At 45.9% G+C, this 27,988-nt stretch overlaps 1 protein-coding gene and 1 long non-coding RNA gene across 3 annotated transcripts in view; one reads left to right on the top strand and one right to left on the bottom strand.

The window, feature by feature from the left end:
* Positions 1–21,784, top strand: part of LOC140200713 (uncharacterized) — a 28,211-nt gene extending 6,427 nt beyond the window's left edge. Inside the window, exons 2-4 of one of the 2 annotated variants that reach the window (XR_011886704.1) lie at positions 823–920; positions 6,232–6,422; positions 20,854–21,784. This is a non-coding gene — a long non-coding RNA (uncharacterized lncRNA). Of the gene's footprint in view, positions 1–822; positions 921–6,231; positions 7,018–20,853 lie in introns of those variants that run through there. The other variant, XR_011886703.1, reaches the window with a different exon arrangement.
* A 2,005-nt stretch (positions 21,785–23,789) lies between these two features.
* The window catches only part of crip2 (cysteine-rich protein 2), a 51,925-nt gene continuing 47,726 nt past the window's right edge, over positions 23,790–27,988 (bottom strand). Inside the window, exons 7-8 of the mRNA XM_072264287.1 lie at positions 25,805–25,862; positions 23,790–24,459 (exon numbers count right to left, since the gene is read on the bottom strand). Of these exons, the coding sequence (XP_072120388.1) occupies positions 24,395–24,459; positions 25,805–25,862 (123 nt within the window). The 3' untranslated portion in view covers positions 23,790–24,394. The remainder of the gene's footprint in view (positions 24,460–25,804; positions 25,863–27,988) is intronic.

Below are 27,988 nucleotides of genomic sequence, written 5' to 3'. Positions count from 1 at the left end.
CTAAACCCGCCTGCACTTGGCACTGGTAGCTTCCTACTAATTTTTGCTATATTAAGCGCCCTTATGTTCTTTTATGCTGTCTTCAACTTCCTATTTTAGCCACCTTTGCCAGGGCATCAAAAAGAGGGCCTAGGTTGATGAAAAGAGGAAGCAGTTATAAAGCAGATAAGAAAGGTAGTTTTTTGTTACACACAGAGTGGTTGATTAAGGGAGAGGAGGTGGTGGAATTAGATATAATCACCACAAGTATGAGGTAATGTATTTAGACAGACACAGAAGCTTAGAAGGATGTGGTCGGGATGCAGGCAAACGAGATTAGAGTAGATTGGCATGAATGAGTCAGACTGAAAGGCCTGTTTCTGTATCATACAATCTGATGACCCAGTGGGTAGGATACTTTCTGTGGAGAACAAGGCAGTGGTAATGTTCATCACAGAAAAACAATGGCCTCTTGTCTGAACAGTCTGGAAGAAATCAAAAATTTGAGACCTTGGGAATGGGAAAGGCACTGCATAAATAGAAGTCCACCCCTTGAGTCTCAGCTGGGCTGAGTTTCCTCTTCCTAGCCTCCTGGTTGAAGAGACAGGGATCACATCCTCTGGGATCTGTCTTTTCTCTTGGTGGTGCAGTTGTAGCCAAATTGGCGCGGGAGGCCTCACGCATTAATTAGCAAAAGGAAATAAAAATAAGGAAGGAACAAGCAGAGCGGCCATTGTGTGAGTGGGCCGGTGTTAGAGCGGGGAGACTTTGGTTCATCAGGCTTGGGTGAGATATGTATCTGGAAAGTTTCTTCTTCTTCATTCTTCATTCTTTGTCTGTTAGGCCACAGTTAGTGCAGCAAGAATGGCTCCAGGTTCTGTGTTGTGAACCTTTTGAGAGATGTGTGAATCCAGCCTCCCGGATAACAACATCTGCACCAGGTACACCGAACTGCAGCTCCTCAGAGAACGTGTCAAGGAACTGGAGTTGCATCTCAATGACCTTTGGCTTATATGGGAGACTGAAGAAGGGATAGATAAGACCTACAGGGAGGTAGTCACCCCTAAGTTGCAGGAGGCAGGAAAATAGGTGACTATCAGGAGGGGCAAGGGAAATGGGCAGTCAGTACAGATAATCCCTGTAATAAGTATACCATTTAAATACTGTTGAGGGAGATGACCTACTGGGGGGGGGGGGGGTGAAGATCTGCAGTGACCAGGTCTCTGGCACTGAGTCTGATGCTGTGGCTCAGAAGGGAAGGGGGAGAAGAGGACTGCGGTATTGATAGGGGATTCCTATAGTGATAGGGATAGGGGATAGAGGAACAGACACGAGTTCTGTGTATGGATAGAGACACCCGGATGGTATGTTGTCTCCCAAGTGCCAGGGTCAAGGATGTCTCGGATCAGGGCCACGATATTTAAAAGGAGGAAGCTAAACAGCTGGAAGTCTTGGTACATATTGGCGCCGATGATATGGGTCCTGAAGAGAGAATTTACGGAGTTAGGTAGAAAGCTGAAAAGTAGGACCTCCAGGGTAGTAACCTCTTGATTACTGGCTGTGCCAGTGAGGATAAGAATAGGATGATTTGGCAGATGAATACGTGGCCGAGAAACTGGTGCGGGGGGCAGGTTTGCAGGTTACTGCGATCTCTTCTGGGGAAAGTACAACCTGTAGAAAAGGCATGGGTTGCACCTGTCCCCAAGGGGGATCAATATCCCTGCAGGCAGGTTTGCTAGAGCTGTTGGGGAAGGTTAAAACTAATTTCACAGGGGGATGTGAACCAGAATGCTATGGGCGAGGATAGGGCTGCTGGTTTACAGGCAGAGGTAGTGTGTAGTGAGACTATCAGGAAGGGCAGGCAGATGACAGGGAAAAAATACAGTCAGTGGAATGAGTTGCAGTGTAAAAATGGGACAAAATCAAAAAGGGTGATGGATACAGGACTGAAGGTGTTATATTTGAATGCATGTAGTATACCGAATAAGGTGGATGAACTTGTCGCACAGTTAGACATTGGCATGTATGATGGTATTGGCATCACTGAGCCATGGCTGAAAGAAAATTATAGTTGGGAGCTTAACATCCAAGGAAATACATTGTATCAAAAAAATAGGCAGGTAGGCAGAGGGCTCTGTTTGTAGAAAAATGCATGTCAAAAGGGCAATGTTATGATAGTCATGAGGATTTCAACATGCAAGTAAATTGCAAAAATCAGCTTGGCGCTGGATCTTCAGAGAGTGAATTTCTAGAGTGCCTACAAGATGGCTTTCTAGAGCAGCTCGTGGTTGAGCCAACTAGGGGATCAGCTACTCTGGATTAGGTGTTGTACATTATGTACTGGAATTGATTAGAGAACTTAAGGCTAAGGAACCCTTAGGGGAAAGTGAAATGATAGAATTCACCCTGCAGTTTGAGAAGGAGAAGCTGAAGTCAGAGGTATCAGTATTACAGTGGAGTAAAAGGGATTACAGAAGCATGAGAGAGGAGTTGGCTAAAATTGATTGGAAGGGGACACTAGCATGAATGATGGCAGAGCAGCAATGGCTGAAATTTCTGGGAGCAATTCGGGAGGCGTCGGATATCTACCTCCCAAACAAGCAGTATTGTGAAGGCAGGATGATGCAACCACGGCTAACAAGGGAAGTCAAAGCCAATATATAAGTCAAAGAGAGGGCATATTATAGAGCAAAAATCAGTGGGAACTTAGAGGATTGGGAAGCTTTTAAAAAGCAACAGAAAGCAACTAAAAAAGGCATTAGAAGGGAAAATATGGAATACAAAGGTAAGTTAGCCAATAATATTAAAGAGGATTCCAAAAGTTTCTTCAGGTATATAAAGGTGGTGTATAAAGAGGCAACAGTAGATATCAGGCCACTACAAAATGATGCTGGAGAGTTAGTAATGGGGTCAAGGAAATAGCGGACAAACTGAGTAAGTATTCTGCATCAGTCTTCACTATGGAAGACGCTAGCAGAATGCCAGAAGCTCAAGAGTGCTGGGGGCACAAGTGAGCGCAGTTGCTTTGACTAGGGAGAAGGTGCTTGGGAAGCTGAAAGGTCTGAAGGTAGATAGGTCACTTGGACCAGATGGACTACAGGTTTCTGAAAAGGTAACTGAAGTGTAAAAATGAAGGTATTAGTAATGATCGTTCAAGAATCACTAGGTCCTGGAATGGTTCTAGAGGACTGACAAATGGCAAATGTCACTCCACTCTTGAAAAAGGGAGGCAAAAGAAAGGAGATTATAGGCCAGTAAGCCTGATTTTAGTGGCTGGGAAGATGTTGGAGTTGATTTTTAAAGAAGTGGGTTCAAGGTACTTGGAGGCACATGATAAACTGTGTATGGTTTCCTTAAGGGAAAATCTTGTCTGACAAATCAGTTCAAATTCTTTGAGGAGATAACAAGCAGGATAGACCAAGGAGAATTGGTAGATGCTGTGTACTTGGATTTTCAGAAGACCTTTGTCAAGTTGCTGCACATGAGGCTACTTAACAAGAACCCATGGTATTACAGGAGGGATGCTAACATGGATAGATCATTAGCTGATTGGTAGAAGGCAAAGAGCAGAAATAAACGGAGCCCTTTCTGATTGACTGCCAGTGACTAGTGGTGTTCCATAGGGGTCCATGTGGAACCGCTTATTTTTCCATTGTACGTCAATGATTAGGATGACACAATTGATGGCTTTTTGGCCAAGTTTGCAGATGATACAACGTTAGGTGGAGGGGCAGGAGATGTTGAGGAAGCAGAGAGGCTGCAGAAGGACTAGAATAGATTAGGAGAATGAGCAAAGAAGTGGTAGATGGAATACACTGTTCGGAAGTGTATGGCCATGCACTTCGGCAGAAGGAATAAAAGCATAGACTCTTTTCTAAACAGGGAAAAAACTCAAAAATCCTGAGGTGCAAAGGGTCTTAGGAGTCCTCGTGCAATTTGCAAGCTGAGTTAGTGGTGAGGACGGCAAATGCAATGTTAAGATTCATTTTGAGAAGAGTAGAATATCAAAGCAAGGATGTAATGTTTGAGGCTTTATAAGTCACTGGTGAGGCCTCACTTGGAGTACTGTGAGCAGTTTTGGGCCTCTTATTTAAGAAATGATGTATTGAAATTCAAGAGGATTTAGAGGAGGTTCACAAGAATGATTCTGGGAAGGAAAGGCTTATCGTATGAGGAGAAATTGATGGCTCTGGGTCTGTACTCGCTGGAATTTAGAAGAATGTTGGTGGGGGGGGATCTCATTGAAGGTTATAAAATGTTGAAAGGCCTAGGTAGAGTGGCTTTTGAGAGGATAGTGGGGGTGTCAAGTACCACAGGGCATAACCTCAGAATAGAGGGACATCTTTTTAGAACAGAGATGAGGAGGAATTTCTCTAACCAGAGGGTTGTGAATCTGTGGAATTCATTGCCACAGGCCACTGTGGAGGCCAGGTCACTGGGTGCATTTAAGGTGGAGGTTGACAGGTTTTTGATTAGCCAGAATGTTAAAAGTTGCAGAGAGAAGGCAAGAGAATGGGGGTCGAGAAGGAATGGATCAGCCATCAGACTTGATGAGCCAAATGGCCCAATTCTGTTCCTGTCTTATGATCTTATGGATGATAAATTTTGGAGTTTCCAGACGGCATTCAAACACTCCTGGACGTTGTGCTGTTTGCACAAAACTGGGTGGGGAGGTTGAGAGATATATACTAAAATTGTAGACAGCATGGAAGGTTTTGTTAAATTACACATGGATCTTGATCAGCTAGCTACGTGGCCTGAGGATTGGCAAGTGACTTTCAATGCAGATAAATGTGAGATTTGCATTTTAGGAGATCAAACTAGGGTAGGGTTTGTACAGTGAATGGTAGGCCCCAGAATGTGTTATTTACCTTAAACTGCAAGTGCATAGTTTGCTGAAATTTCATAAGGTGACTCTGACATTTTCTATAAATACTTCTGCACCTAACATCGCTTTACATATATACAATCAATCTATGCATATAAGCTAATCTTATGTCCTCAGTCAAACAATTACTTGTACATCATGTTTTATAGGATTGCTTTTATATTTATATTTGTGTTTTTTTATTGCGTTCTTCATGCTTATTGTGTTTTTTCATGCTTCATCAGATCCTGAGTAACAATCATTTCATTCTCCTTTACATTGGTTTACTGACAAATGACAATAAACAACCTTGAATCTCGAAAGCAGCATTACAGGTAGAAGGCGCTTGGCATGCTGGCCTTCATCAGTCAGGGAATCAAGTATGGGAGGTTATGTTGCAGTTCTGTAAGACATTGGTGAGGACACACCAAGTATTGTGTACAGTTTAGGGCATCAGATTATAGGAAAGATGTTGTTAAACTAGAAAGAGTGCAGAAAAGGTTCACCAGGATGTTGCCGAGGCGTGGGGGTCTGAGTTACAAGGAGAGGTTGTGTCAACTAGGACTTTATTCCCTGGAACGTACAGACTGAGAGGTAACCTGATAAAAGCATATGACATCGTGAGGGGTATAGACAGGGTGAAAGCACATTGTCTTTTTCACAGGTAGAGGCCGCTAAAAATAAGAGGGCATAGGTTTAAGACAGAGATGAGACATTTAAAAGGGACATCAGGGGCAGCTTCTTCATGTAGAGTGGTGAGACTATGGAACGTGCTGCCAACAATAGCAGCTGAGGCAGGCAGATCAGTAACATTTAAAAGACATCTAGATAAATACACAGACAGTAGAGATATCAAGGGCTGTGGGCAGAAGGGATAAGCTCGCTGGGCAACACAGCTGGCATGGATGAGTTGGATCAAAGGATCTGTTTCCATGCTGTATAACTTATTGACACTAACAGGCTAGCTAGAAGGGAAATATCTACAGTTAGTGTCAACTTGCACAAAGGTTTAAACATAGGTCCTTGTGCACCATATCTGCTCCCAAACTTGACGAAACACGCTGAGGTCAGAGGATTGCAATGTGTACTAACATTCAGATTCAGTCAAAGGGTTTGGTTCATATACAAGGCTCAGGTCTCCTCTGAGCTCTGACTTGAGTTCCAATAGATTAGAGATACTCTCACAAAATAAAAAGAATTCTGAAGTTGCCAGAAGGCCTGGAAATGTTTGAAGGCAGGAACAGAAATGTCAAAACTTTACAAGAAAAACCAAGCACCGATTGTGCAGACACTCTGAAATGTGCCAATACTATGCATGGGTAGTTGTGTTTAATCAAACGAGATGCTCAAGCCCGGTAAACATAACCAGTTCTCTTTCTGCACAGGCTCGACCTTCTTCTGAAGATTAAACAAAGATGAGGGTGTCACCGTGGTGCAGTTCCAAAGGCCCGCATCCATTGCGCATTCTCCCTGTGACCGCTAGGCTTCCCCATGGTGCTCCAGTTCACTCCCACATCCCAATGATGCGCACTGGGTCATAGAGGCACCGAATCATATAGGCCCTTTGACCTAAAAGGTTTGTACCAACGTTCCCATCTAAACTGCTCCCATTTGGCTCATATCCCTCTACACCAGTGATTCCCAACCTGGTCCACAGACCCTTTGCATAATGTATTGGTCCATGGCATGGAAAAGGTTAGGAATCCCTGCAAACTTTTCCTATCCATGTACCTGTCCAACAATGCTTTAAATATTGTACCTGACTCATCCACTTCCTCTGGCAGCTTATTCCATAGAATGGGCACTCTGTGTGAAAGATCTATCCTTCAAGTTCCTATTAAGTCTCTCCCCCTTCACCTTAAACCTTTGCTCTCTAGTTGTTGAATCCACAACCCCAAAAACAAGACATATTCGCCCTATCTCTGCCCCTCATGATTTAATCATATAAATAGTTAACTGGCCATTGTAAATTGCCCCCAGGACACTGCTGAATGATACAGTTTGTTAGAAGCTGATGGACTGTCCGTTTTGGGTTTCTTCAGAAGTTAATTCTGTTAATAAATTTTCTATTATTTCTCTCCTTGGTTCTTCAATTCCTCTATCTTTAAGTAATTTAACTAATAATTATGTAGTTAAACATTCTTTGAGGATTTGGTTACAATTTAGAAAATTCTTTGGGTTATTTGGTTTTTCACTCTCTGGTCCTATTTTTTTCTAATTATTTTTTTTAAACCTTCTTTGACTGAACTAGTTTTCAAGAGTGGAATAGACTAGGTAATTAAATGTTTTCAGGATCTGTTTGTTGGAGATGATCTTTCCTTATTTGATCAACTATCTATTAAATACAATCTTTGTAAAGGTCACTTTTTTAGATATTTACAAATTAGAGACTTCTTGCATTCTCAACTTCATACATTTCCTAAATGTCCAGATAAGAATTTAATTGATACAATTTTTACTTTGAAACCTTTTCATGAAGGATCTATTTCTAATATTTATGGTATGCTGTTGGCAATGAGAAATATTCAGTTAGACAAAATTAAAAACCTCTGGGAACAAGACTTACAGATTTCAATTGATGAGGATACTTGGAATGGAATTTTTAAACTTGTTCGCACCTCTTCGTCATGTGAGCTCACTCTCTTTTACAAATTAAAGTGATTCATAGAGCCTACATGACTAAAGATAAGCTCTCGCGTTTTTACCCAGATTTTTCTCCATACTGTAATAGGTGTAATGTCGAAGAGGCCTTTCTAATTCATATGTTTTAGTCCTGCCCGCGGCTTGGATAAATTTTGGAAAGAAGTATTTCAAACTTCCTCGGAGCTTTTTAAGTTAAACTTTAAACCCAACCCTCTGACCGCCTTGTTTGGCATTGTTGGACAAAATAATTTTATTCTTAAGCCGAATGATTTGCATATTTTGGCTTTTATTTCTCTTTTAGCCAGAAGAGTTTTTTGTTGCTTAAATGGAAAAATGCCACTCCGCCTACTCTTGCCCATTGGTTGATTGATGTTATGTCATGCTTAAATCTGGAGAAGATTAGGTGTTCTATTTCTATACCTAGACAAGGTCTTTTCACATTATGGGGACCTTTTTGGAACTACTTTCACAATCTTCGATTTGTTCAGCAATGATGACGGCTATTATATGTTTGAATTTACAACTATATGTCAGAGATTTTTTTCTTTTCTTTTAACTAAACAGCCTTTTTTCCCTTTTTTTCTGTTTTGTTATGGGGTTTTGATTTTGCTTTAGATTAGAATAAAATATACCTTTTCAATATTATGGTTAATTTACTATACATAGTTATAGGGCATTTCAACCTTGTTTCTGTTTCCATAATATCATAATGTATTTTGTATTCGTCTATGCAAGTAATTAATAAAAATATTGAAAAAGAAAAGAAGCTGATGGGAATGTGAGAGATGAGTGCATATATTGGTTGATGGCCATCATTTGCTTGGTGGGCCAAAGGGCCTATTTATGTGCTGAACCTCTCCATGAACCAGCAGCAGATTTCCACAGCCCGCCTCCATCCATGAACCCTGCTTGTCCGTCCTGGTGCCTGGGATCCCAGTTGCCAGGCAACCCCCATGGGCAACACACACAAAATGCTGAAGGAACTGAGCTCATGGAAATGAATAAATGGTTAACATTTCAGGCTGAGACCCTTCAGCAGGACTGGAAAGAAAGGGGGAAGATGCCAGAATAAAACCCGGGGGGAGGGAAAGGAAGACGATTAGCTAGAAGGTGACAGATGAAACCAGGTGGGTGGGAAAGATAAAGGGACGTAGAGAATGGAAGCTAATAGGAGAGGAGAGCGGACCATAGGAGAACGGAAAGGAAGAGTGACAGCGGGGGGAGGTGATGGGCCCAGAATAAGAGGTAAGAGGCCAGAGGAGGAAATAGACAAAGGAAAGGGAAAGGAAAAAAATACTGGTTAGGAGAAATCTATGTTCATGCCATCTGGAAAATGATGGAATATGAGGTGTTGCTCCTCCACCCTGAGAATGGCTTTATTGTGGCAAAAGATAAGGCAATGGACTGGCATGTCAGAACAGGAATGGGGATAGGAATTAAAGTAGTTGGCCTTGGGGATATTCTGCTTTTGGGGGATGGAGTGCAGGTGTTCAACAAAGCCATCCCCCCATCTATATCGGGTTTCACCACTGTAGGGGAGGCTGCATTGGAAGCACCAGATACAATAGAGACCCCAACAGATTTGCAGGCGAAGTGTTAGCTCACCTGGAAGGACTGCTTGGGGCCCTAAATGGAGGTAAGGGAGGAGGTGAATGGGCAGGGGTAGAATTTCTATTGCTTGTGGGTTATGTGCCTGGAGGGAGATTAGTGGGGAGGGACGAATGGACAAGGGAATCATGGAGGGAGCAATCCCTGTGGAAAGCTGGGGGGGGGGGGAGGGGAGTATGAGGTAAAGGTGTGTTTGGTGGTAGGATCCTGTTGAAGATGGCGGAGGTTGCTGAGAAAGATGTGCTGGATGTGGAGGGCGATGGGGTGGTAGTTGAGGACAAGAGGAACTCTATCCCTATTAAGGTTCAGGCAGGAAGATGGGGTGAGTACAGATCCCTATCCTCAGGAGGTTGACATTCCCTGAAGCAGGGAGAACCTTGTTCTATTCCTGGTGCAAGTTCTCCCCAGAGTCTAATTATCTGTCTTATTTATACATTGTGTTTCTAGGCAGTGGTGGTAATAGATGACTTATAAATACAATGTTTTACTAACAACTCCCTGAGAATGCAGCACAGTCTCCAAACTTTTCCCATACAAGGCCAAATGCAAATAATGTGGTTAACTGTGGCCTCTCCAGGAGTCAGAGCTCGGTAACAATAGAACATAGAAAAGTACAGCACAGTACAGGCCCTTCGGCCCACAATGTTGTGCCGACTATCAAACCCTGCCTGCCATATAAGCCCCCACCTTAAATTCCTCCATATACCTGTCTGGTAGTCTCTTAAACTTCACTAGTGTATCTGCCTCCACCACTGACTCAGGCAGTGCATTCCACACACCAACCACTCTCTGAGTAAAAAACCTTCCTCTAATATACCCCTTGAACATCCCACCCCTTACCTTAAAGCCATGTCCCCTTGTATTGAGCAGTGGTACTTTCAAAGAACAGAGGGCTATCTCATCGGAAGATCCAAAGTTCCAGACAGATTATGCATGGGGGGGATGGGTGTAGGTCACAGTCTCAGGATGAGGAGTGAGAGTAGGAGAAATTTCTTCTTCCAGAGGCGTTTTGGATGTTTGAATTTTTCGACTTTAGAGGACTGTGAAAGGTCAATTGTTCCGTTACAGTCATAAGGTCATACAACAGAGACAAGGAGTTTTGGCCCTCCATGTCCACACCAACACTGCTGACAGTACCTTCACACCAGAGAGATATTACTATGTTTAAAAGACATTTGGAAAGTAACACGGATATGAAAGGTTCAGAGGGATATGGGCCAAATGTAGGGAAATGTCACTCGGATAGTTACCTTGCATGGCATGGACAAGTGGTAAGAAGTACATGAAAAATCACTGTGGGGAAAGATCAGCCACAATCATATTGAATGGGGGAGCCCCAATGGTTTACTCTGCTTTTGGCTCCTATTCAATAATCCACACATATACAAGTGACCAAAAGCTTGTCCAAAGTGGTAGGTTTTAAGAGGGACAGGTGGAGAGCAATAGGAATTTCCGAGATTGGTAGATCGACGGGAGTCCGTTTACAAAGTCTGTAATGCTGTATCAGGTTACAGAGGTAGTAACGAAGGATCAGAATCCTTACTGTATAACAATGGTCAGGCCAGTAAATGATATTAAGAACACTTTTAAAGAAGAAACCCAACTTCTTTTGAGATTTGAGAAGCTGTAGCAGGGTTTGTTTGATGCAGCACAGGGGGCAGGAAGGCCTGTTTGCCGCAGACTAACTCTGTGACGAGAGGTGCTGTCGAGACAACCACAATCAGTAAGGATAGGCAGCCACACCTCCACGATGATTACCCTTAACACTGGTGTTCCACAAACCTGCATCCTCAGTCTCCTACTCTACTCCGTGTACACATGGACAGACTCTGCTCCATCTCTATCTACAAGTTTGCAGATGACACCACTGTCGGCAGCTGCACCTCAAGTTATCAGTCTGAATACAGGAAGGAGATGGAGAGCCCAGTGACATGATGTCATGACAACAACCTTCCTTCTCAGTGTCAGTAAAATAAAAGAGCTGGTCATTAACTTCAGGAAGGAGATTGGTGCACATTCTCCTGTTTACATCAGTGGTGATGAGAACTTCAATTTCCTAGGAGTGAACTTCACCAGCAGCCTGTCTAGCTCCAACTCTGTAGATGCCATGGCCAAGAAAACTCATGAGTAGCTCTACTTTCTCAGGAGGCTTAAGTAATTCAGCATGACCCTTGTAAGTGGAACAAGTGCTACACATTCCCCTACACTTCCTCCCTCACTACCATTCAGGGCCCCAGACAGTCCTTCCAGGTGAGGCGACACTTCACCTGTGAGTCAGCTGGGGTGATATACTGCGTCTGGTGCTCCCGATGCGGCCTCCTATACATTGACGAGACCCGACGCAGACTGGGAGATTGTTTCGCTGAACACCTACGCTCTGTCCGCCAGAGAAAGCAGGATTTCCCAGTGGCCACACATTTTAATTCCACATCCCATTCCCATTCTGATATGTCTATCCACGGCCTCCTCTACTGTAAAGATGAAGCCACACTGAGGTTGGAGGAATAACACCTTATATTCCATCTGGGTAGCCTCCAACCTGATGGTATGAACATTGACTTCTCTAACTTCTGCTAATGCCCCACCTCCCCCTTGTACCCCATCCGTTATTTATTTATATACACACACATTCTCTTTCTCTCTCTCTCCTTTTTCTCCCTCTGTCTCTCTCACTATACCCCTTGCCCATCCTCTGGGTTTTTCCCCCCTCCCCTTTGTCTTTCTCCCTGGGCCTCCTGTCCCATGGTCCTCTCATATCCCTTTTGCCAATCACCTGTCCAGCTCTTGGCTCCATCCCTCCCCCTCCTGTCTTCTCCTATCATTTCAGATCTCCCCCTCCCCTCCCACTTTTAAATCTCTTACTAGCTGTTCGTTCAGTTAGTCCTGACGAAGGGTCTCGGCCCGAAACGTTGACTGTACCTCTTCCTAGAGATGCTGCCGGGCCTGCTGCGTTCACCAGCAACTTTTATGTGTGTTGCTTGAAATTCCAGCATCTGCAGATTTCCTCATATCAGCATGACCCTCTTGACCTTCGCCACTTTTTATTGAAGCACCGTACAATGCATCCTACATCACGGCTTGGTACGGCAACTGCTCTGCTTGAGATTGCAAAGAACTGCAAAGAGTTGTGGACACAGCTCAGCACATTGTGGAAACTAGCCTGCCCTCCACGGCTTCTGTCCACACTTCTCAGTGTCTCATAAAGCAGCCAACAATATCAAAGATATCAACCAACCCAGCCACTCCCCCTCCTGTCAGGTTGAAGTTACAAAAGCCTGTAAGCACATATCACTAGGGTCAAGGAAAGCCTCTTCCCTGCAGTTATAAAACTACAGAATGATTCCCTAGTACAAGGAGATGGACTCTTGACCTCACAAACTACCTCGTAATGGCCTTGCACTTTGTCTACCCGCACTGCATTTTCTCTAACTGTAACACTTTATTCTGCATTCTGAGGTTATGCTGACTTCATGCTGACTCAATGTACTGACAGAACATAGAATAGTACAGCACATTACAGGCCCATTGGCCCAAAATGTTGTGCTGACCCTCAAACCCTGCCTCCCATATAACCTCCCACCTTAAATTCCTCCATATACCTGTCTAGTAGTCCCTTAAACTTCACTAGTGTATCTGCCTCCACCACTGACTCAGGCAGTGTATTCCACACACCAACCACTCTCTGAGTAAAAAACCTTCCTCTAATATCCCCCTTGAACTTCCCACCGCTTACCTTAAAGCCATGTCATCTTGTATTGAGCAGTGGTGCCCTGGGGAAGAGGCACTGGCTATCCACTCTATCTATTCCTCTTAATATCTTCTACACCTCTATCATGTCTCCTCTCATCCTCCTTCTCTCCAAAGAGTAAAGCCCTAGCTCCCTTAATCTCTGATCATAATCCATACTCTCTAAACCAGGCAGCATCCTGGTAAATCTCCTCTGTACCCTTTCCAATGCTTCCACATCCTTCCTATAGTGAGGTGACCAGAACTGGACACAGTACTCCAAGTGTGGCCTAACCAGAGTTTTATAGAGTTACATCATTACATCATGACTCTTAAACTCTGTCCCTCGATTTATGAAAGCTAACACCCCATAAACTTTCTTAACTACCTTATCTACCTGTGAGGCAACTTTCAGTGATCTGTGGGCATGTACCCCCAGATCCCTCTGCTCCTCCACACTACCAAGTAACCTGCCATTTATTTTGTACTCTGCCTTGGATTTTGTCCTTCTAAAGTGTACCACCTCACACTTCTCCGGGTTGAACTCCATCTGCCACTTCTCAGCCCACTTCTGCATCCTATCAATGTCTCTCTGCAATCTTTGACAATCTTCTACACTATCTACAACACCACCAACCTTTGTGTCGTCTGCAAACTTGCAACCCACCCTTCTACCCCCGCATCCAGGTCATTAATAAAAATCACGAAGAGTAGAGGTCCCAGAACAGATCCTTGTGAGACACCACTAGTCACAACCCTCCAATCTGAATGTACTCCCTCCACCACGACCCTCTGCCTTCTGCAGGCAAGCCAATTCTGAATCCACCTGGCCAAACTTCCCTGGATCCCATGCCTTCTGACTTTCTGAATAAGCCTACCATGTGGAACCTTGTCAAATGCCTTACTAAAATCCATGTAGATCACATCCACTGCACTACCCTCAACTATATGCCTGGTCACCTCCTTAAAGAACTTTATCAGGCTTGTTAGACACGATCTGCCCTTCACAAAGCCATGCTGACTGTCCCTGATCAGACCATGATTTTCTAAATGCCCATAGATCCTATCTCTAAGAATCTTTTCCAACAGCTTTCCCACCACAGACGTAAGGCTCACTGGTCTATAATTACTGGGACTATCCCTACTACCTTTTTTGAACAAGGGGACAACATTCACCTCCCTCCAATCCTCCAGTACCATTCCCATGGACAACGAGGACATAAAGATCCCAGCCAGAGGCTCGGCAATCTCTTCCCTCGCCTCTGGAGCAGCCTGGGGAATATTCTGTCAGGTCCCAGGGACTTATCTGTCCTAATGTATTTTAACAATTCCAATACCTCCTCTCCCTTAATATCAACATGCTCCAGAACATCAACCTCCCTCATATTGTCCTCACCATCATCAAGTTCCCTCTCATTGGTGAATACCAAAGAAAAGTATTCATTGAGGACCTCGCTCACTTCCACAGCCTCCAGGCACATCTTCCCACCTTTATCTCTAAGCAGTCCTACCTTCACTCCTGTCATCCTTTTTTTCTTCACATAATTGAAGAATGCCTTGGGGTTTTCCTTTACCTTACTCGCCAGGGCCTTCTCATGCCCCCTTCTTGCTCTTCTCAGCCCCTTCTTAAGCTCCTTTCTTGCTACCCGATATTCCTCAATTGATCCATCTGATCCTTGCTTCCTAAACCTCATGTCTGCTGCCTTCTTCCACCTGACTAGATTTTCCACCTCACTTGTAACCCATGGTTCCTTCACTCTACCATTCTTTATCTTCCTCACCCAGACAAATTTATCCTTAACATCCTGCAAGAGATCTCTAAACATCGACCACATGTCCATAGTACATTTCCCTGCAAAAACATCATCCCAATTCACACCTGCAAGTTCTAGCCTTATAGCCTCATAATTTGCCCTTCCCCAATTAAAAATTTTCCTGTCCTCCCTGATTATATCCTTTTCCATGATAATGCTAAAGGCCAGGGAGCGGTGGTCACTGTTCGCCAGATGCTCACCCACTGAGAGATCTGTGACCTGACCTGGTTCATTACCTAGTACTAGATCTAGTATGGCATTCCCCCTAGTCGGCCTGTCAACATACTATGACAGGAATCCGTCCTAGACACACTTAACAAACTCTGCCCCATCTAAACCCTTGAAACTAATCAGATGCCAATCAATATTAGGGAAGTTAAAGTCACCCATGATAACAACCCTGCTATTTTTGCACCTTTCCAAAATCTGCCTCCCAATCTGCTCCTCGGTATCTCTGCTGCTACCAGGGGGCCTATAGAATACTCCCAATAGAGTAACTGCTCCCTTCCTGTTCCTGACTTCCACCCATACTGACTCAAAAGAGGATCCTGCTACATTACCCACCCTTTCTGTAGCTGTAATAGTATCCCTGACTAGTAATGCTACCCCTCTTCCCCTTTCCCCCCCCCCATCCCTTTTACAGCACTGAAATCCAGGAATCCAGGAATGAGAATCCATTCCTGCCCTGGTGCCAGCCAAGTCTCTGTAATAGCCACTACATCATAATTCCATGTATGTATCCAAGCTCTCAGTTCATCACCTTTGTTCCTGATGCTTCTTGCATTGAAGTACACACACTTTAGCCCTTCTATCTTACTACCTTTACACCCTTTATTCTGATTCTCTTTCCTCAAAGCCTCTCCATCTGTTAGATCTGGCTTTTCTCCATGCACTTCTTTCACTGCTCTATCGCTCTGGGTCCCATCCCCCTTGCAAATTAGTTTAAACCTTCCTGAACCATGCTAGCAAACCCACCTGCAAGGATATTGCTCCCCCTCGAGTTCAGGTGAAACCCATCCAATTTGTACAGGTCCCACCTTCCCCAGAAGAGATCCCAATGATCCAAAAATCTAAAACCCTGCCCCCTGCACCAACTCCTCAGCCACGCATTCAACTGCCATCTCCTCCAATTCTTACCATCACTGTCACGTAGCACTGGCAGCAATCCTGAGAACGCCACCCTTGAGGTCCTTTTCTTCAGCCTTCTGCCTAGTTCCCGAAACTCACACTTCAGGACCTCATCCCTCTTCCTGCCTATGTTGTTGGTACCAACATGTATCACGACTTCTGGCTGCTTTTCCTCTCATACCAGGATGTCGTGCACCCGGTCAGAGACATCCCAGACCCCGGCACCCGGGAGGGAACAAACCATGCGGGTGTCCTTCTCACGTCCACAAAATCTCCTGTCTGCTCCCCTGACTATAGAGTCTCCAATGACGACAGCTCTCCTCTTCTCCGTCCCACCCTTCTGCACCATAGGGTCAGACTCAGTGCCGGAGGCCCTGCCACCGTGGCTCACACCTGGTCAGTCGTCCCCGCCAACAGTATCCAGGACAGTAAACTTATTATTCAGGGGAGTGTCTACAGGGGTGCTCTGCACTACCTGTCTGCTCACCTTCGCTTTCCCCCCTCTGACTGTCACCAAACGACCTACTTCCGGCAGCCTAGCTGTGACTACCTCCCTGTAGCTCTCATCTATGACTGCCTCATTCTCCCTTATGAGTCGAAGGTCATCCAGCTGTTGCTCCAGATTCCTCACACAGTCTTCCAGATCGCCCAGCTGCATGCACTTCTGGCAGATGTGACTCTGCAGGAGAGGGGAGTTCCCCCAAGACTGCCACATCTCACATGAGAGGCACATCACCGTCTCAGGAGGCATTGTAAAGACTAACTGGGAACAAGCTCGTCCTTCACCTCTTCTCATCGAAGCCTCTCGAGTCAAAGCCTCAAAGCTCCACTCCTTCACTGGCCCACTCACTCACTGGCCGCTCCGCTTGAGCTACTCCTCTATTTATTTGCTTGAGCTTTTCAATCTGCTTGGTCACCTACCTCGATTGCCCAATCAGCTGCTTTCTGCCGAGTCTGAGCTGTTCAGATCTTGATTGACTTGATTGCACAGTCCAACTGCCGAAACTGCCAGATTCTCTGATGTGATGAAATGATCTGTATGGACAGCGTACAGAACAAAGCTTTTCACTGTACCTGGATACTTGTGACAATAATAAACCAATTTACCAAGTAGGCACTGAGCAACACATCTGCCTTTGGCAGCTGGAAAAATGAGGATCCCTGGGGCACAACCACCACTGATGTATGTCAAGGAATCCATGCACACCAAAGAGAAGGGAGGGAGAGGATTGGGACGTCATTCCTCCCATTGCAGAACAAACTCTCAGTGACAAGAAAGATTACAAAAGATCCTCATGCCTTGATACCACTCACAGAAAATCTCCACTTCCTAGAAACCTTCCCATATGTCTATTTTGAGAACTATTTTGACGGTTTCCATGAGCAACATAACAGTGGCTCACATTCCTCTTTCAGCACATCTGTTCCAAACACAAATTCTTTTGGCCGCAGATTCCTGTGTCAGATTATTACTTCATTGCTTATTCTGAGGGCCTCACCCTTGGAGCTGATTGGGAGTGTCCTGCCACTCACTCACAAACTGGCCAGTTGCTGACCCAGGAAGCCAGCATTGTCCCACAGCAGGTGAAGTGGGGCCGAAGTGCAATGAATCAGGAAACAGCATTACCGGCAACAGAGATGAACAACATGAAACCATGGTGCACACCAATCCACACGACTCCTCCCACCCCACTCTCAACAGAGCCTCCCGAAAACTCTCTTTTAATTGCCCCTCACCCCACCCTGCCTCCGAACCCCTATCCGTTGAGGTCCGTGGAATGAGCTGCTGACCTGGCAGTATGCTGGAATCTGGAGCAAGAGGCAAAACATCTACAACAGCAGGGTCCCCTCTGCCATCGGGTTTCTGAATAGACATTAAATCCATGAACACTACCTCTACCTTTTTCCTCTTTTTGCACTATTTATTTCTATTTCTATTTATACATACACACTGTAATTTAGTTTTTAGTTAGTATGTATTGCAATGTACGGTACTGCTGCTGCATAACAACAAATTTCACAACGTATGCCAATGATTCGGATTCTGGACTCACCATCAGCAACCTGCCCCACCCCTCCCCTAATTCCACTAAGAGATCAGAGGAGTTGGGGGTCATCTTCCCCGGGACAAAGATTTTTCTAAGCAACGGGCAAGCGTCCCAGCGGAGCATCACATCCCTGCCATTCTAGAGCATCTCTGTCACCTCCCGGTTGCCCGTATCATCCTCCAGTTGCCCCTGCCCCCACACCACTCGAAGTTCCCAGACCAGCTTCTGTCATCACAAAAGGCACCAAAAACTCAGTGCTCTAATCCGACCCGCCTCTCCTCACAGCTACCAGCTTCCTTCAAGCTTAAACCCCAGCTCCTTTACAGCCCTTTGCTCCAGGAGTCATCTCCCCTCCCACCCCCCAGCCCCTCTCAACAGCCGGTGTCATAGAATCATCAAGTTGGAAGCACAGAAAGGGGCCCGTCAGCCCAGCCAGTCCATACTGGCCCTTCAGCCCATTTATCATTTGCTGCATTAGGATACCCTGCCATGCCTATCTATATAAGTGTTGGTCTGAATGCCCCTTAAACAAGGAATTGTATCTGATTCCACCATCTCCTCAGTTCCAGTTATCAAACACTCTCTGTGTGAAAGAAACATTCCCCTCATCCGGTTTGAAACTCTTTCCTCTCATTTTCCACCTCTTGCTTCTGTTCAGAAGATGATTTTGACCATCTACACAATCTACACCTCTCCTGATGCTACATACATTTACCAGGTCACCCTCCCTTAGCACCAGGGAAAACAAGCCCAGCCTCTCCAATTTCTCACCTGACTAAACTCCCACAACTTCAAGCAACTTTATGACAAATCTCCTCTACAGTCTCTCCTGTTCTTCCAATTAGAAGCAAGAAAGAATAAAAACGAGTTAGAATAATAAAGAATAAGTTACCTCAAACAGTCTAACAGGAGGGGTCATCACTTCCCCGGCTATAGGGTGACTCGTTAAGGAGCCTAATGGCCAAGGGTAAGAATGACCTCATATAGGACTCTTCGAAGAAGCACAGTTGTCTTAGTCTATTACTAAAAGTGCTCCTCTGTTCAGCCAAGGTGAGAAACATTTTCTGTAGGGTCCTTTGTTCTGCCACAGCCTCCAGTGTATGCAGTTTGACTCCTATAACAGAGCCAGCCTTTCTAATCAGTTTATTGAGCCTGATGGCATCACCCGTGTTGATGCCATTGCCCCAGCACACCACCGCATAGAAGATTATACTGGTGACAACAGACTGGTAGAACATGAGAAGGAGATGCCTGCATACTCCAAAGAACCTCAGTCTCCTCAGGAAGTGGAGATGACTCTGGCCCTTCTTGTACACAACCTCTGTGTTGGTCCTCCACTCAAGTCTGTTGTCCAGGTGCACCCCCAGGTACTTGTAGGTCCTCACCACACCCACGTCCTCACCATCAATTGTTACAGGGAGCAGTGCAGGCTTTGTCTTCCTAAAGTCCATCACCATCTCCTTTGTCTTACTGATGTTGAGCTGCAGATCATTCAGCTTGCACCACTTGACAAAGTCCTCCACCAGAGACCTGTATTCATCCTCCCATTATACACCGAACAATTGCTGAGTCATCAGAGAATTCTTGCAGACAATATGTCTCAGTGTTGTATCGAAAGTCTGAAACAAAGCAAACGAGCTGGTCATTGACTTCATCGGGAAGGAGCACAGACCCAATGGAACTGAAGTGGATACGGTTTATCAAATGCTTAGGTGTAAATATTACCAACAATTTGACCCAGCCTGGCTATGCGAAAGCTATGGCTCAGTGCCTCTATTTCCTCAGAAGGCTACAGAAATTTGGCACACTCCCTTCTATACTCACTTATCATACAGAGCATGCCACTGGGATGTATCATAGCTTCATGAGACAACTGCTTTGCCCATGGCTGCAATAAACTGCAGAGACTTGGGGGGACAGCTCAGCACTTCACCAGAAACCAGCCTCCCCTCCATGGACTCTGTCTGCTATTGTAAAGCAGCCAGTGTGATCAAAGCTCCTACCCAAGCCGGCAATTCTCTCCTCTTCTCACCCATCACGCAGAAGATACAAAAGCCTGACGACACATACCACTGGCTCAGGCACATCTTCTATCTCACTGTTCTAAGAGTCTTGAAGAATTAAAAATGAACCCTTGATATTTCAGTCTACCCCATGAACTATATTTGACTACCTTTTCTCTGTATCACTATACAGTATTCAGCACTGGTTTTTCATTTTATACTATAATTGTGTATGGAATGATTTGTCTGGTTGGCATGCAAACAAAAACTTCTCACCGTCTCTGTACTTATGACGATAACAAACCAATTCCAATTTTGTACTGTCTGGGAGATTTCACCTAATAACAAGCAGAAGAAATGCAAACACAAAATAATCTGCAGATGCTGGGGTCAAAGCAACACTCACAACACGCTGGAGGAACTCAGCAGGTCAGGGAACCTACCAGCCTTCTCCTTCCCACCCTCCCCCCTCCTTCTTTGTAGGGCCTCTGCCCCTTCCCCCTACAATCCTGACGAAGGGTTCCAGCCCGAAACGTCGATCGATCTTTTCCACTGATGCTGCCTGACCTGCTGAGTTCCTGGAAGAAATACAAACCCTTGCAGTTTAATTAATGAACAAGGTGCCGGAGGGAAAGGCAGGAAACCCATCCCTGTAGATATCAATCAAGATACAATCAAATTCCACACAACCTTGACCCACAGCCAGATGTGCATGCAAATGAGTATAGTGTCGGGGGGAATCCAGCTGATGTGGGGCCAGGTCACCAGGGTGGGCTGAAGGCCTGCTGGGGAAATCAGGCTCCTCCTCCACTTTAGTTTAATTTATTCTTGGATGGTCACATTAGGAAATGAAGATTGCCACTGTTTATAATTGCTTCACCAAGATTAATGTCACCACACAGCGGGGCAGTCAGAGGTTTGATTCCCAGGCTCTGCTGAAAATAATTGCAGCAAGAGTCAAATTTAAATAAAGTGTTTTCTTTAAAAACAACCTGATATTGCAATAGAATAAACTGGAAACAACTGTTCTGTTGCAGAAGTGATCCAGGCTCGACAAGAAGCTGGGAGACCTCAGCCTTGACCCTGCCTTGCGCAGTTGGATCCTGGACTTCCTGTCAGTTCGCCAGCAGGTTGTAAGAGTGAATTCCCTCACCTCCAACCCACTGACTCTCAATACAGGAGCCCCTCAGGGCCGTGTACTGAGTCCCCTCCTTTACTCCCTGTATACCCATGACTGTATCACCACCCACAGCTCCAATTTGCTAATTAAATTTGTTGATGACACTACATTGATTGGCCTAATCTCAAACAATAATGACGTGGCCTACAGGGAAGAAGTCATCTCTCTGACACAGTGGTGTCAAGAAAACAACCTCTCCCTCAATGTCGCAAAAGCAAAGGAGCTCGTTGTGGATTACAAGAGGAATGGAGACGGGCTAATCCCTACTGACATCAATGGATCTGGGGTTGAGAGGGTGAACAGCTTCAAGTTCCTCGGCATCCACATCACTGAGGACCTCACATGGGCTGTACACAACAGCACCTCTTTCACCTCAGACAGTTGAGGAAGTTTGGTATGGGCCCCCAAATCCTAAGAACTTTCTACAGGGGCACAATTGAGAGCATCCTGACTGGCTGCATCACTGCCTGATATGGGAACTGTACCTCCCTCAACCGCAGGGCTCTGCAGAGAGTGGTGTGGACAGCCCAGCACACCTTCCCAGGATTCAGGACATTTACAAGGACAGGATTATTGGGGACCCAAGCTATCCCAACCACAATCTACTCCAGCTGCTACCATCTGGGAAGTGGTACCGCAGCATAAAAGGCAGGACCAACAGGCACCGGGACATCTTCTTCCACCAGGCCATCAAACTGATGAACTCACACTGATTTGAGTGAACTCTATATTACACTGACTGTTCTATTTATTATAAATTACTATGATTGCACATGGCACATTGAGATGGAGACATAACATAAAGATTTTTACTCATGTATGTGAAGGATGTAAGAAATAAAGTCAATTCAGTTCAGTTCACATGTCCTTCTGGAGACATTCTGCGCGATTCCTGCTTGGCATTTATGAGACTCTAGATCCTCGGAGACAGAGGGTGGCAAAGTGGCGCACCTGGTGTCACAGTTCCAGAGAATCCGCATTCAATCCCGACCTCCAGTGCTGTTCTGATGTAGAGTTTCTATGTTCTCCCATGACCACATGGGTTTCCTCTGGGTGCTCCGGTTTCCAAACACAGCCCAAAGACGTGTGGGTCCAGAGGTTAACTGTATGCTGTAAAGTGGGTGGGAGAATCTGGAACGGGTGTGTGTATGATGGGAACATCAGGAGAATAATATGAGATTAGTGCAGCATTAGTCTAAGTGCTTGGCTGATGGTTAGCACAGACTCGATGGTCAAAGGATCTGTTTTTGTGTTGAATGAACATCTGACCCTGGTATTGATACTGGCACTGAATTCAGCCAGGGTAATTTCAATTCAATGCCAGCCAACTGACAAACACCCGAGTACTGGCATCTAAACTGGGGCAGTTGTACCACAGGGCTCTGAAGCAATAAGCGACAGTGATAATCGCAGCTTCACAATGTGCTGGACTCCTCTAGCACAATCACTGTCCCTATAGGGACAGGGGAAGGCACGTGGTTAGCAAGTGGGAGGGAGCAGTCCATAGGATCATTTCCAGACGCCATGCTATTTCATGGTATCAGCATCAGACACAGACAATACCACCCCAGCTTATTACCAGCTCATCATTCCATGGAGCAAAGTAATGGAAGCTGAAATAACAGCATTATCCATGACACATACTCCACATGGATGCCCAGCATGTCTTTCTCCATAGATACTTTGCTCTGGTCCTCATCACAGCCCTGGTTCAACACAGAGCAGAGCTGAATTCCAGAGGCAAGGTGAGGGCAAATGCCCTCAATGTTGAGTATTGTGCCAAAGAGCTGTAGTAAACCGTAAGTCAGTGGGCATCAAAATGGAATGAACTCCATTGGTGGAGTCAGACATCTCTCAATGGAAGATGTTTGTGGTGGTTGGAGGTCAATCACCATCCCAGTGTAGGAGTTGCTCAGGGCAGCGTCTCAGTCCCAACCTGTACACCTGCCTCATCTTTCCATTCCATGGCAAGGTGAGAAGTGGGGTCCTTTACTGACATGGAGCCCAGTTCACACCTCCTCAGCAGATGCAGTGGCCCATGCCTGCATACTGTAAGGTTGAGACAATGTCCAGACACGGGTTAATAGATGGCCAGTAACACATGCCACAGAAGTAGCAATGACCACTGGGGCTGACCACCTACCCATCTCATCACTGAGAATCTCACCCCTCCCCCAACACCACTCCACAGTCAACATCTGGGGGGGGGGGGGGATTACTGTTAACCAGAAACATGAGTGGATCAGCCACATAAATACTGTGACAAGACCAGGCCAGAGATTGTGTCCTGTGACAAGTGACTCACCTCCTAACATCCCAGCGCCGTCCCACCATCCACAAGGCAGCAGTGATGGGACAAGGGGTAGAATGCTTGAAAGAGATGTATGGTGCAATGCTTGTTTGCAGAGTGGTAGGTGCCCGTAATGTACTGCCAGTGGAGGTGTGGGAGCAGGCATGATAGTGCCCAGGAGGCACCTGGACAGGCAGGGAATGGGCAGATATGCATCACGTGCAGGCAGACGCACAGTTTAAAGTGACATCATGGTCAGCACAGAGATGATGGGCTGAAGGGCCTGCTCCTGCGAATACCACTCTGAACTCCACTCTCTCCTCAGTGCAGTGACCCAGATCAGGATGTGATCTGGGCCAGTCCAACACACCTTCTGCTGTCACCCAGGTCGGGCGAACTGCAGCACCCATGCAGATCGCAATAGCACCCTCAGGAGGCACGAGAGGAAAGTACACAGTTAGCTGCTGGAGGAAAGGAAATGAATGCAACAAAGACATCTCCAGAAAAATTTGGCATTGTTTATTCTCAGTAAAAGATAACTTCAATTAACTCTAACGCTCAAGAACAGGATGCTTCTCATTGCTGGTACATTAAAAAATGCATTCTTTAAGCTGAATATAATACTGTAAGTAGAGGCCTGAAGTTTCAGGAGGGAAAGTGGTGTGTCAGTTTACACTACTCCTCATGAGGAGCAGAGGAGAGTTTCAGAGCCTGGGAGGGGCAGTACACACAGATCAATAAAGGCTACTGCGGTGCTAGTGGTCCTTCCCGCAAATCCATGGTTTTCACAAGCTGCTGCCTCAGGCCAACTGTTCAATCTTGGCCTCGAGAACTTTGGGAAGGCCCTTTGACAGCTTTCACTTCACCTGCTCCGACATCGTGAAAGATTGAGGGTCAGTGACACAAGGCCACGACCATACCATGCTACAGCCCACATAAATTAAATACTAGTTCGGTCAACAGCATACTACAGTTAATACCTGGGGTACTAGTTCAGGGTTTCTAAGCTACTGTGGCGGTGTGTTGTGAGTAGAGTGTCTGTGTAGCTTGCGTTAGAATTGGGAAGTCGGCGGTATCCAATGGATTCAGCTGGGTTTGGAAACGCCTGTCACTGCTCCCCGGGGGTGTCCATCTTCTCATAGATGTAGCTGCCAACACCTCCAGTGTTAACCCCTGTAACAACAGCAAAGGGGTGAAGTTGGGAAGAGATATCACACTGGGTTGCCAAAATCACACCTCTCCAATGCAGGTACTGACCCTCCTCCAACCCTCCCAGGTTCTCCTCCTCCTCATGGAATATCGTGTGCAGTTCTAGTCATCAGATTACCAGAAGGACGAAGAGGTTCTGGAGAGGGTTCAGCAGACACACACCAAGATGCTACCTGGATCAGAGGACATGAAGTACAAGGAGAAGTTGGACAAACTTAGATCGTTTTCTCGGGAGCATTAGAGGCTAGGGGTAGATCCAATAGAAGTTTAAAAAATTATGACAGGCAAAGCTAGGATAGTTAGAATCTTCAGAAAAGAGCTCAGTCAATGTTTCGGGCCAAGACCCTTCATCACGACTGGAGCGAAAAAGATGAGGACTCAGGGTAAGAAGGTGGGAGGAGAGGAGGAAGAAACAGGAGGTGATAGGTGCAACCAGGAAGGAGGGAGAGGGGTGAAGTAAAGAGCTGGGAAGTTGATTGGTGAAGCAGATACAGGGCTGGAGAAGGGTTGGGGGAGGACAGAAGGCCATGGAAGAGAGAAAAGGGGGAGGAGCACCAGAGGGAGACGATGGGCAGGTAAGGAGATAAGGTGAGAGAGGGAAATGGGACTGGGGTATGCTGAAAGATGGGGGGGGGGGGGTGTATTACAGGAAGTTCCAGAAATCGAAGTTCATGCCATCGGGTTGGAGGCTATCCAGATGGAATACAAGGTGTTGCTTCTCCAACCTGAGTGTGGCCTCATCGCGACAGTAGAGGAGACCATGGACTGGCATGTTGGAATGGGAATGGGAAGTGGAACTAAAATGGGTGGCCCCTGGGAGATCCCACTTTTTCTGGCAGACAGAGCGTAGGTGCGTGGCAAATTCATGGATAGGAAGGGTTCAAAGAGAATGGGCCAAACCTGGGTAAATGGTCAGTATGGACAAGCTGAGTTCACAGGGCCTGTTGCCATGCTGTGTAACTCTGACCAAGAGGGTGAGGGGGAATTTGATCTGAATTTTCCAAGTCACAAAATGAACAAGGAGAAACAGTTCCCACTGGCGAAGGGGGAGAATCACAAGGTACGGGATTCAACAAGGAGCCGGGTGGCTTGAAGTAAAGCCTCCGCGTGCAGTGAACAGATGTGTACTTGAGCTGCCTGCCTGAAGCAGAGGCATAAGCAAATGGAAAGGGAGAAGCAGCATTTGAGCGATGGGGAAAGAGCAATGAGACTAACTGAAATGTGAGGGATCAATGGGGCAAATGCTGCAATGAATGGAAAAGAACATGTGTTAAATCCTGCCCGATACCTTCAAGGTGATTCTGCTTACCTTTTGGTCCAAACAGGATTCCGTAGCAGGGCTTGTGGCAGTAGGGCTGTCCATCATGCTGAATGGGGAGAGAGAGAAAACCGGCTTTAATGCATTGCAACCCTCAGCAGACAGCTCCGTTACGTTCACCCAGCATCAGCACAGTGGTGCAACAGGTAGAAACGTCCCACAGCCCCAGGCACAGGGGCTCAATCCAGACCTCTCTGCTATGCAGAGTTTCAATGTTCTCTGGGTGTTCTGGTCTCCGTCCATATCCCAAAGATACGCAGGCTTGCTGAGCTAACTGGCTGTCGTAAAAAAAACTCCTGCAGTCTGCGTCCAGGTTACAAATACCCAACTCACAGATACCCTACAAACCAATGAGCTCCCAGAATACTTGCAGATACGATTTGCAGAGTCCTTTTTTTTTAAAGAGACTCCTGGATAGGTACATGGAGCTTAGAAAAATAGAGGGCTATGAGTAACCCTAGATAATTTCTAAGGTAAGGACATGTTTGGCACAGCTTTATGGGCCGAAGGGCCTGTATTGTGCTGTAGGTTTTCTACGTTTCTATTAGGAAATTCAGAAATTTGACATCTATACATACACACAGTCTGCACACATCAGAATCAGCTTCCTCTCACTCCACACATATTAGTTGTTCATTCTTCTGTGCTCTTGATGTCATTCATTACAATACTGGATGCAAAGTTGCCACATGAAGTGATTTTTGTGCATCTTCTGACTTATGGACAACATCAACCTATGGAGCTTTTGTAAAAGGTTAACCTGATATGATAGAGGCTTTCAGATCGGCACATGAATATGCACTGAATGGCAGGGTATAGATCACGTGCAGGCAGAAGGGATTAGTTTAATTTGACATTGTGCTCAGCACAGACGTGGTAGGCTGAGGGCCTGTTCCTGTGCCGTGTTGGTTCGTTAGGCAGGGACAGCCTGAGTGGTTAACCTGGGTGGAGCTGATAGGTTCACAGGGAGCTAAACCTCATCTTCACTCTCCTGTTTGTGGGAGTTCGTTGTGTTCTGATCTGTTGCCACTTACAACACTTTGGAAGTGCTTCTCTGTTGGTATGTGCCGGAGTCCTGAGGAGGTCTAAGCACACTACACGAGGGTGAAGATTGCCTTCTGAAGCTGTGCTGGTTAGATGGGTGCACGGTGAGGTGCATACTCAGTAACACACTGCTGTTTTACACACACAGCAAGGCAGAGAGCTCCTCCCAGTGGCAACATGTATAACACAGGCAAGGCCCAGCAGAGGCTGACGGGGCTGACAACAACATTCCTGCCCCTTGGAAGGTTTGCAGACATACTCTTTGTGGAGCCAGGCAGTTCCATGATCAAGGAGGGCCAGTAGCTTGCGAAGAGTATAGCAGCTCTGTCTCAGCAGCACTGACTGGGAGCAGCGGGCAGCCATTGTGTGTGTGTGTGAGTGATACGGCCCTAATCTGCCCTCTCACTCAAAAGGAAACAGGAACAGAAACAGAACTGGGGTCTTCAATCCTGCCTGCTCTTCAATGGTGGATCTAGCCCAGTCATCAACTCCTCTTTTGTGCCTGTTCCAGGTGGTTCTCAATTCCTCCATCTTTCAGAAATTCATCTACCTCCTTTTTAGCTTCAACACCATATTGAAATTTGCTGACAACACCACTGTCGTCGGCTGAATTAAAGGTGGTGACAAATCAGCATATAGGAGGGAGATCAAAAATCTGGTTGAGTGGTGTCACAACAATCACCTCTTACTCAATGTCAGCAAGACCAAGGAGCTGGTTATTGACGACAGGAGGAAACCAGAGGTCAAATGAGCCAGTCCTCATGGGAGGATCAGACATGGAGAGGGGTCAGCAACTTTAAATTCCTCAGTGTTAACTTTTCACAGAACCTGTCCTGGGCCCAGAACTTAAGAAAAATTATGAAGAAAGTACAACAGTGCCTCAACTTCCTTGGGGGTTTACAAATATTTTGTATGACATCTGTACTTTCCACAAACTTGTATAGATGTTTGGTAGAGAGTATATTGATGGGTTGCATCATGACCTGCAATGGAAACACCACTGCCCTTGCACAAAAAATCCCATAAACGGTAGTAGATACAGCCTAGTCCATCATGGGTAGAGCTGTCCTGCCCACTGGGTAGATAAATCTCCAAGGACCTATACCCCAGGGTTATTGAGACAGAGGCAAG

This window comes from Mobula birostris, chromosome 1 (assembly GCF_030028105.1).
Source record: "Mobula birostris isolate sMobBir1 chromosome 1, sMobBir1.hap1, whole genome shotgun sequence".
NCBI classification, from domain to species: Eukaryota; Metazoa; Chordata; class Chondrichthyes; order Myliobatiformes; family Myliobatidae; genus Mobula; species Mobula birostris.
The sequence above is the reverse complement of the archived record's forward strand: the minus strand, read 5'-3'. Positions and strand labels throughout refer to the sequence as shown.